Source organism: Octodon degus, unplaced genomic scaffold (genome assembly GCF_000260255.1).
Source record: "Octodon degus isolate 3935 unplaced genomic scaffold, OctDeg1.0 scaffold00011, whole genome shotgun sequence".
Lineage (NCBI taxonomy): Eukaryota > Metazoa > Chordata > Mammalia > Rodentia > Octodontidae > Octodon > Octodon degus.
Window position 1 is genome coordinate 5,333,876 of NW_004524587.1, and position 11,623 is coordinate 5,345,498.

The 11,623-nt window shown below is 37.2% G+C and overlaps 1 protein-coding gene across 5 annotated transcripts in view; it reads right to left on the minus strand.

The window, feature by feature from the left end:
* The window catches only part of Cntnap4 (contactin associated protein like 4), a 236,333-nt gene that overhangs the window by 35,545 nt on the left and 189,165 nt on the right, over window positions 1-11,623 (minus strand). For all 5 annotated transcript variants that reach the window (XM_023709353.1, XM_023709356.1, XM_023709355.1 and 2 more), the window contains 2 exons: window positions 7,429-7,599; window positions 6,324-6,542 (listed from right to left, as the gene is read on the minus strand). In XM_023709353.1, coding sequence (XP_023565121.1) covers window positions 6,324-6,542; window positions 7,429-7,599 — 390 coding nt within the window. The remainder of the gene's footprint in view (window positions 1-6,323; window positions 6,543-7,428; window positions 7,600-11,623) is intronic.

The following is an 11,623-nucleotide window of genomic DNA, read 5'->3' on the forward strand; positions in this document are numbered from 1 at the left end:
TTTTTTTTTTTTTAATTTTTCTTTTATGGTACCAGGGTTGAAACTCAGGACCTTGCACTTGCCAGGCAAGCACTTATTCCACTGAGCTATCTCCCCAGCTCCTTTTTGATCTTTTTGGCTTTACTGTATTTTTTTGTTCAATTGTTTTTTAGGAGAGTTTTATGTTTTGTTTTTGGTGCTGAGGACCAAACCCAGGGCTTCCAGCTTGTCAGGTCAGCAGCATTAGGTGCCCCTCGGCAGCATTATTCACCACATTTTCATTACACCTGGTAAACATTCACAAAAGAAGACTTCAAGAACAGCTTCAGAAAGTGGCAGAAATGTAGGATACGTGTGTTTGGAGTGAAGCAAAGTATTCTGACCAGGATTAATATCAACGTGGTTTATACTGTAATATATACTTTTCAGTTCAAGCGTTCACCATATTTTTTGTTCTCCTCCTATATACCAAAGACAAAGCACACACACAACTATGCAAGTATGCATTTCTTATAAATAATCTTTGAAGCTATTCAAATACCCATTCTCATTAACAAGTATATCTTTCCTTACTGAAGTTGCCCCAAAGACACACTGCAAACTGAGATGAAGAACTGTGGCCCTGGAGCTTCAGCAGGCTCAGAATTCAACCTCAACCTCCTCAAATAGCATCTTGAAATTATTCTGTCTAGGATACGTATGAAAGATTTGTTTCTCCAACCTAATTTAAAAGCAATGCAACTGACTTCTGTCTCTGTGGGGGTCTTTCCTTCCACAGGCTCTGGCCACAATGTATTGAAATGGCATTTAAGTCATTTAAATACTTGTCAGTGAAAGAATTTAGACAGGAAACAAAAATTGCAGAGCTGGTTGAATAAAAATCAATTCAAGGCTAATTTAAGAAGCTTCTAGGGAAAAAAAATGCTGAGTTTACAAACCAAAATAGAAAATGACCACTGTCACATTGCAGCTTTTAAAAATGACTGATCCTTTTCTCTCCATCATCTCTGTGGCTGGGAATGTGAGCCTGTGATAACAACAATAACCCTGGACACTGAGTGCTTGGTGTTTTCAAGGTCAAGGGCATAGGATCCATGTACTGATTAGCATCGAATCACTGAACCTAGCTTTTCAGTGTGGCAGCTCTGAGTGAGCCTACGTACGTCATGAAGCACAAAACACACACACATGGCAAAGTGAGAGTCTGAAAAGGATGATAAAGAGGCAGTAGCAGTTAAGAAAAAGAATGGAGAAAAAGGGGCTATTGACAGAAGGTGAGTCGTCAGAGAGCCATGTGATACGATGGTTGGGGTTGCGTGGGGAGCACTATAGCATTGGTCCTCTTAATTTCAGTCTGCCTGAGATTAACTTTATCCACTTGTTCATAAGAAGGCTTTGCTCTGTGCTACTCCTCCACTGTTTAGATTAGTTGAAGATGGTTGTCCTAATATTTGGAAAGAGGGGCACTGTTAGAAAGCCTTCTGTTTCATACTTCTTAGATCTAGACTAACCCTACTTTTATCCTTGAAACTCTGTTTATCATTTCCTTATTCCTACTTCAGCTGTCAAACCTAACTATGGCCCAGCTGGATCACATTTTTAAAAGTACATTGCATTTATCTTACTAGTTTTCCTCAGAAAGTAGGACATTCATCTTGCTTGAGATTTACTCTGCGATGGGAACACACGCTATGATTGGTACTCAGTGAAAAGGGGAAACAAGCGATGGAGAAAATGCATTGAATTCTTTCCTGTTACCCCATTGAGGTCGCCATTTCTGAGCCATCATCAAAGAGAGTCATGTTAAAAAATAAAATGCTAATAAATATTGCCAACACAGACCTCAGTGAGAAGATGAATACAATCAAAAATTTAGCCTACATTCAAACATCTATTTCATTTTATTTGTAAATATGAGTATTTAAAGTAGTATTTCATACATATGTTCATATGCTACTGAAATTTCTAACATAATGTTTTTACATTATAGAATAGGCTTTTATTTATTTAGACTTAAAGAATAGTTTTCTATTACATTTCTGTATTTAAAAGGAAATTCGGTTTTTCACTTTAGTGCTAGGGTAGAACCCAGTCTGCCTTATTTTAGTAGCCTTTCAGTGTTTCCCCATGTTAACAAAGACTGTACTTCCATGCCGTTTAGGGCACTATCATTATTGTTCCCATCGGTCCCTAGATTTAAAAATATGAGGTTAGAATAAAGTGATACTGAAATTATAAACTTACTTTTCTTCTCTTCTTTCTTTTTTGTATTTTAGGAAAGGGTCTATAGGGTGTTCAGGGTCTCACTACTAGATCAGACTCATAGTGATTCACCTGTTTACAGCCTCCCAAGAGCTGGGATTATAGGCACGTACCACCATGCCCAGTCTCAATTGCCATCTCAGCATGGCCCGGGGGCAAGGCTGGCATGGCAGGCCTGGGGATGAAACCCCTGTCCCCTGCACCTGCTTGCTGGCACTTTAATCTGCTGAGCTACTTAGCCAGCCCTATAAACTTAGTTTTCACAATCACATTCATTTCATTCATTTGCCTCTCTCCCCAAATATAAAAAATAACCATTATACACACTTGAAAATACTGATTAGTCATAACTATTTTTAAGATGAACTACAAATCAAACTGCTGAAATTGTAAAGAAGGGGACTTAAACTACCCTTTAAAGTTTGAACCAGAAAATCAATTGCATTGTATTAAAGCAGAGATCCCATATCACCCATGCAGTCACCAGCTCTGGGAGCAGAGTAAGCCTTCAGTCTCATAAATTTATTAGCATGTGAAGAAATAGGTTGAAGAACAGGTCCTTTGCCATGTGACTGGACTGGCACAGAAAACAGAAACAGGGAAAGCTTGATTTATGGTGGGGACATGGCGATGGAGTCAGTAGGATAGATAAAGGGCACAGACAAGAAAAGCTAAAGTTAGGTAAAATTAGGAACTGGGAGTAGGATAGAGAATGTAGAAATGTAGGAAGAGGCATCTGCCCCAAAGATAAGACACCAAGAGCAATAAGTGATTCATCCTCAAGTGTGTCCATCTACCTGTAAATGAGGTCCCAGCATCTCTACTTGACCTCGCATCACTGACCTCCATCATGGAAACTACTGGGATAACACCCACCCCAGCCCGGTCCCCTGTCCTCCTTACTGCAGTGAGAAAAAGTTCTAAAATTGCAGATCCAGATCACCTTATGTCACTTTCCTGTTTCCTTAGCATCAAAAGCCCAATTTTTTTCTTATGACTTGTGAAGGTCCAGAAAATGACTATTATGGTTTTGATTTTAAAAATGTCCCATAGAAATCCCATGGATTCTGCAGCAGGCCTTGTGTAAGAAACCGGATCACTGGGCCACTGTGTTCACTAGTGGCTTGGGCAAGGGCAGGGGTGAGTTCACAGCTGAATGTGCTCTGAGGAAGTGGCCCCTGGCTGGAAGAGGTAGGTTCCTGGGACACATCCTGAAATGGCCCCTGTCCTGCTCTGGTTCTTCCCTTCCCTCTCTGTTTCCTGATTGCCATAGAGTAAACAACTGTCCCCCACCAGACCCTCCATCCGGACTCTTCTGCTTTGGATCCAGGTGACCATATCCTGAAACCCCAGCACCATGAGCCAGAGGAACCCTGTCGTGTAAGATTTGGGTGCTGGGGATTTCATCCCAGGATGGGAAAACTCACTAATATAAGAACATGACCACTTTTCTCTCGGTGCTTCCTCTCACATTCGTGGTCTCCAGCTTCACTGGTTATTGTCTTGTTCTACGCATACCTAAAGGTATTCCCAACACTGAGCATAAACCCAGTGCCTGAAATTCGCTCCTTTAGGTCCTCAGGTTTCCCTCCTCTGCTTCCTCTGGCCTCTGCTCAAATAGAAAGGTCTCCACATAGCACATCTCTAGACACTCTGTTCAAACTAGAAGCTCCATCCTCAACTTATCTCTTCTCACTCTGCCTTTTACTTTATAGCTTTCATTACTATCCAGATACGTGTGTGTGTGTGTGTGTGTGTGTGTGTGTGTACATATACATGCAATCTTGATTAATCTGTCACTTTTGGCTGTCTCTTGACTCTTTGAGGAAGGAACAGAACATTTTGGTCATAGTAAGTGCTCCATTAAATTAGCTCTAATTACTGCTGAGTTTTTAGTAGTTTCTCACCCACTGTGCTCTAATTCACTGTAACTTTTTTAATTATAACTTGTCTTTCATGGGGCCTGCCTATAGGAAAAAAATAAATCTCTTTATCTACACACTTAAAGAAAAACAATTCTGACCTGTTGGATAGTAATGTTGTACACTGGTAATTTAATATTTTTCTTGTATGCCTTGTTTCATCAGTTTGAGGCTCTTTCCAGAGACAATGATCCACTGCAGTTGAAATAAAAATTAAAACAAGTCTCCGAGGGGGACTTTTAACAGCCACAAGCTAATCTACTCAAGATTGAAGTCTTTTATTTTGTGACTCCTTTTAATACCACTACACAACCTCGTATCAGCTTATTCAGACACCTATAAGTAGGAAGGAAGAAACTACACACAGATCTCTGTTAATAGATGTCACTTTTTATCAGAGATATTTTTTCTGCCCTTTCTTTTTAATGCTATCTGACTTGGACTTAACCATAATCAAGATTTTGGGTTTTAAAACTTTCAAGCGACACAGCCACTCTTAACGCTGGACCCATATGGAGATGTCAGAGGCCTGACTAATTGCCTCAATAAAGATGAAACCTCTTTGATCCATATTCAAATTACAGCATAGGATTGATGGCAAAAGAAATCCTCATGCCAGTTCTAAAGCAGTTTCTGATGTCATACTGGTACTTCATTATCGCCACCTGAAATCAAATTAAGGCCAGGATTCCTATCCAACACAATATATAGTGACTTCATCTCTAGGAAGTTGAAATTCATATCAAGGAGGAAAGGTCATCTACAGGCAAACTGCAGCATATTTCACTGAAAAATTCGAGGACAATTTCAGCCCTCTCAATTTCCAAGAATAGTAAGGCTATTTCCAAGCAACTGACAGATTTTAAATTGCCATACCTTTTGTTGTGGCCATCTCTCATCTTTTGGAATTCGAGAAATATCTATGTCAATTTCCTGACTGAGCTTCTAGCATGGCATTAAGAGGAAAGTTCTATATTGCTTCCCAAGGCTTCTTTATTATTTCTGTATCATTAAATAAGTCACTGAGTGACCTCAAGATCACAATTAGAAAGCCTGGGGGTTGTGTCTTAGTCACAGAGAGCATTTATTAAGTCACACATAACATATATTTTGGGTGAAATACTAATGAGTGCAGAATCTCATTCAAAGTCCTACATATGTCTTGGATTTTTTTGGACAAAAAACAAGCTTCACCATTTGCTGTGAATTCAGAGGGCTATTAAGAGATGACCAGACATAAGCATGTATAATAGAGGATCTAATGAATTCCATATAAATAAAACTCTTGAAATTGTTTTATATATGATTTCTGATAATTTATAATTTATCTTGCTTTATAGAATTTCCATGCCCTTATTTATATTAAAAAGTATGAACAGTGATCAAATAAAGGATAATTCCTTGAATATCATGGTCTGTAAGTTCTATAAAATAATCAGCAAAGATGCAAAAGAAAACAAACACATTCAGAAGAATTCAATGAGCAAGTCCACAAATGCCAAGTGAATGGATTCTGGGAATGAAGAGAATCAATATGGAGTCACAATGGGAACATAGGAGAAAAATAGACAAAATGAAGGAAAACAGCAGAGAAATTGGTAAAACCAGTCAGGTCATACATTCTACACCCGACTCCCCTAACCCTTATGATGGCCTGTTTTTGATGAGGAGGACAAAACAACATGGAAAAAAAAAATCCTCTTTATGGAGCGGACAACGGACATGCTGTGTGGCATTGGCTGAATCCCAGGGAGGATTGTTTGGTCCTGGGAATACAAATAAACATTTCTAATAACATACCAGAAACACTGATGAAATAAACAGTGTAAAAGCTGTAATATTAAGAATGCAGTATGCAGCTTTAGGAATTTGTCACATACAAGTTTGAATCCATTTGCTGGAAGGATTTCTAAAGGCAAGCTGATATCTGAGCCTCTGTTATCCCACTTGTAAACTGAGGATAATCTTTACTATACAGATTGATTATGAGGGTGAACTAAAACATCCAACCCAACCTGAAACATGGATTTCTCATAAATGGCATATTGCTACTGGAGCCTACTGTTGCTGTTCTCATTATCTTTATAGTTGGTATTATTTCACTCTGGTCTCTCTCTGCACTTGCCTAACACAATCACATGGCTTATGAAGCGAACTCACCCACAAAGAGTTGACTGTTGAGCTGCAAAAGGACATGGCCATCAGCCGGGGCAGCCTGTATCTTGGGTGGTAGCTGATCAACTTGAATGGAGGCCTCCTTCATGTTCCTTTCAACCCTAACGTGATGCCACTGGTTGTCATTGAATTGGGTGGGTGACTGCACAGAGATTTCAAAAGGCCCATTCCCCACATCAAATGAAAAGGTCACTATTGTTGGAGCTAGAAAAATAAGACATGGAGATAATGCAAGTGAGTTTTTTCATGGCAGACAGCTGAGCAGCCTATACCATTCGAAATGGCCCCACTGCCTACAACCACGGAGACAAAGGTGTAATTCATATTCATGTGACAGTAACATCCATACCAAAACAGGTCTTCTGATGGGAGCTGAGATAGTTGTTAAGATGTTCTGATTTTAAGAAATTGATCCTCTGATTTAATTTTTCATATTGGTAAAGAGTCAAGCTATTTGCCAGGCATTGCAAACTAAACAGCATCTGCATTTGATGTAAAATAACTGTTTCAATGAATAAAAGCTCAAGATAGATAGCTAAGACAAACAGATGCACATTTTGTCTTGTTTTAACACAGGGTCTCACTATGTAGCCCAAGATGACCTTAAACTTAGTATGCGGCCCAGGATGACCTCAAACTCACAGCAAGTGTCCTGTTTCAGCCCCCTGACTCCTGGCATTTTATGGGCATATACTACTATACCTATCAATGTTTATATAATTAAAAAGCATATAATATGTACTTAATATTTATAATGTACACTTGACATTAAGATATCAATAGCAGCCCATGAATCTATCAAATAAATTTTTAGTTATTGGGAATTTTTTTCAATGTTAATTAATTCAATTGAAACTCATCTTAAATTGTCTGTAGAAAACACCAATTATTGTCCCAAATTATCATGCACTAAGTGTCAAATTATTTTCTTAAAGACTGGTGAAGAGATAAAGGATATTGTAGAATATTGTCAAAGGGAGACACTAAAAAGATTTAGCTGATAACACAGAAACATAATTTCTTTCAAATCTGGTTAAAGAGTGCATTACTAATGTTAGAAGCAAAAAATTTCTCAGGAAAGGAGACTTACAGCGTAGCTCTATGCGTATAAAGTCAGTAATGCCCAGGTTCTCTAAAAAGACCCCGGATGAAGCTGTTGTCTTAAAAAAGAAAGACACATCTGCGCTGAGTTCTCCGTGGAAAGTCGGAAAGTGAAGGTACGAAGCCTCAGTATTGAAGGAGGCAGAATTCCAGAACAACTCTATTTGAAATAAATAAATAAAAAGGACAAGTTAAGTAAAATTCAGGACATACCATGAAGGATACTCAGTAATTGTATTTTCTATATTTAGCATAGATTTAAAATGTTGCTCAGTCATAAAACTGTTTTTTTTTCCTACTGGCTATTAACAGTTTATGAGCCTCATCAGATGACTGGAGATTTTAGAGGAATAGAATGTTTGGATTCCTCCCAACATGAGACTAGGGTGATCACTACAGAAATCGTCTAAAATATAAGAAAACGTATCCTCAGCCTAAATAATGTTCTCTGCCAAAATGACATTTTAAGCATCTGCTAAATATTGATGAATACCTGGATTTCTTTGACAATTGAAAATTTAGACACCTACTTGCTTTGAATAACACGTCTCTAAAGAAACTAGTCGTAGTTTCCATTCTATCATGCGCATCTCATGGTTACACTAACAAAGGTTTCTAGGAATGGCCTTGTGATTTTATTTCCCAAAGTTAACATTCTAAATGTTCCCATCTAATTAAAGACCAAGACAAAGTTTGCCATCTTCATAATTTAGGAGAAAATGTTCGTTTCCGTCAAAATCGTACCCTAATTTGTTTGTAAGAGTAACACAGTTGACCAGAAAATGAAAAGCATTCTCCGAAGGCTTACAGGTGTTTACAAAAGACAGAAATGATTATGACTTTGGGAAATCAACTGAGAGGTGTGAAAGAAAGGTGGACTCTACTGATGATTGTAATTATGTGATACAATTTTTACTTTATCATTCCTTTTTTGAGATATCTGCAGCTTTCTTTTTGAAAACAAATTGTAAATGTTGCATAATAAATATAAGAAATAAAATATAGGCTCAGGAGCCGGAAGAAATAAAGTCCAACTGAATATGGGCACTTGATGGGGAGAATTATCTCAAAAGCAGCCTGCAGACCCTGGGGCACTAGCAGGAAGTCCTCAGCACGCTGACTAGGCGCACACTTCTTTAATTTACACAGAAGCTTTCATACACACTCCTAACACTGGATAAAGTCCTCCTGTCTAAATGATCTTCCTAGGAGAAAGGTATACTGATCCTCCAAAGTAGGAAACAGCCATTTCAAAATAACAGTCAACTATGTTAGCAGAGAAGAGATAACTAGTGAGTTAAAAAAAATCAAGAACTTGTCTTTGCTTGTGCATGTTCCTTAGATTTTAATTTATTTTCTATAAATCCCAGGCTGAACATGACTTCTATCTCTTTTAGTATTTTTCTATTTTTTCTTGTGGATCTAATTCAAAAGTCAATTCTCTATTCATATGTGGACAATTTCAGGGCTGAATGTATTCAGCTGAGAATCTATTTTAAGAGGTTTTTTTCCCCTCCTAGAGTCGAGTGAAACTATACATTATCTGTGTTATGTCAACTCTATTCTTTATGTTCTTTTTACAGCTATTTCCATGCCTAGACACTCTGATGTCTGGGAAAGAACATAAGAAAATGAGAAAGTGGAAAATATCAAGCCAAAGATTACAGCACGTTTGTGTTCTTAATGACTCTTCCCTGATCTATTTTCAGAAGGAGTTAGCTTACTTTCTCTTAAATGTTATATGTGAAAATTAAAATAAGCTTGTAACTTTAAATTACAACATATTACTAAATCATTTTCTGCCTAATTAGAAAGGGAACACTCAGAATTACTTAATGGTTCAAATTAGATAATATTATTATAAAACATTTCATTTGTTTCTTATTATATCATAACTAACCCAATAAACCATCATATAGAAGACTTCCAGGAACCCGTTGAAACAGAGGAACAATTCTTTGAATTGCTACTCTCTGTACAACCAATGCTTTCATGCTAATGAAAACAATTTGTTACTTTAGGTAGCTAACACACTCTTCTACACATAATAATATGTTTTGTTTAGTTAGCAAACCTTATTTTACAAACCCACAATAGGTAGAAAAAGAAGCAAGGGCATTTTTATGGGATTAAAAAAATGCTGCTAATTCACACCAATTTCAAAGAAAGCAAAGGCCAGTATTTATATAATCCAAGTGTGAATGGTACATGATAGCTCTTTAGATGGTAAGAAGCACCCAGGAGAATCTGGAAGGCCTCCAAGAAAGGAGGGGAAGGAGAAAGCAAAGAGGAGATTAGCTAAGGAGCAGGCATAGGGCAGAAGGTCCTTAGCAGAGTTTCCATGGGCAAGGTGACAGGGAGTTCCCAAAGCCATGCCTGTAGCAGATCTGAGTCCAACCTCACTCCCCCATCTCAGAAACGACACATCGTGATATACTGTTCTAAGTTCATTAATTTAATAATCAAGCAATTTGTAAGCAGTATATATTTTCATTTAAAGCCAATATTGCTACTAAAACTTTGAAATTCCTTTGGAAACATCATCTTTTATCTTTACAGAATTTATACATGACTTTGTGTGTGTGAAGAGTCATTGTTATTTATATAAAAGAAGAAGATATACCAATTCCATACATAAAGTTATCTTTAAAAAATTATTTTAGGAAAATTAATTTAACACCATGTTAAGCTTATGGTTGCTAAATTTGTTTTATGGTTGCTTATGGTTGTTAAATGGTTTTGCTAAGTTTATTTATTGTTTTGCTAAAAATTCATGTGTTTCATTAATAGGACAGTCTTTTTTTAAAGAGGAAGATTTATCAAGAGAAAAGGTAGAATAGTAATTTTCTGGGTTTGGAAGGATGAGGCAATTGATGGACAGTAATAAGAACCATTTCTTACAAGGAATAACTTTTAAATTTCGAAGTATCGATATAAAGAATACCTTAGCAGTGAAATACACTTTATGAATACTTATGAATCAATAAAGCTAAGCCAGAAAATATAGATTACTTATCAGAAATAAAATTCTAGGATTAATTACCTGTTGTTTTATTGGAAGACAATCACCTGTACAGTATTTTTTAATGCACTGGTTCCTCTTTGGTACTGCTATTGTTATTTTGAATATTTGTGATGCTCAATAGAAATCCATATAAGAAAAAAGAAATCTGACAAGATAATTACAGTTTGTGGGGTGTGGATGAGTTTAAAAGGACAAAGCTGAGCATGGATGTTTGCATAGAGTAAAATTATCTCCTCCATCTTCTCATGCACACTCAATAACGCTGCTGTGCTCAATGCATCTTAAGAAAGAAGAACAGAAATTGCCTCTGCAGTCAAAAGGATTTTACGAACAATCTCTGAGGAAGATAATTTTTTATCATTACTCTTGCATTAGTTTTGTGCAAAAAAGTTTTGATACTAATATCAAGGGAATGTGAATATACTCTATACAAAAATGCACACAATATTATCATAGAAGCCGGACTAATAGAGTTTTGAACAAAGTATTCAATTACTTTTAGTCTAGATGTAAAAGAATATATAAAGTAGTGTTGGGAGCAAACTATATTTAAGCTTTCCATAGCATTAGCCACCAGCTCTTCCTGTGAAGGTCCATGTAGAGTTGAAACAGATGTAGAGTGGTGGGGGGCATCAAGAGGGTGATTTTCCCAAGGGCAGCACTCCTATTTCATTTGAAGCAACTTTTTTTTGAAATAACAAATGGAAATATTTTAATATACAAAGGAGAGCACATTATAAATTCAAGATAAGTCCAGTCCACACAAGATCGATTCCTTCCACTAACACACATAATCATGCAATCAAGTTTGAGCTTGTCAAAATACTTTTGAGAAGAGGGGTAGCCATCAGCTGGTCAGGGATAACCTAATTCAGCTATTCATACAACATGAGAGGCCTTCTGACTTGAGCAGAGCACAATAAATAAGTGCCAAAGTGATTAAGAGCTTTTCATCCACCACACAACAGAGTTCAAACAAAGTCTGCCTCTTTGTATAAGGGTTAAAGTCAAAGCCAACTGGATAATCACATTATTGCTTTTTAAAAAATAGTTTAGAACTCCATTGATTTAAATAGAAGAGCTCTCAGACCCAGTCCTAGCCCAGGTCCGGTGAGTGTGTGGAGAGCTTCCTGCTACCCTGCGCCAGCGGGACCAGTCC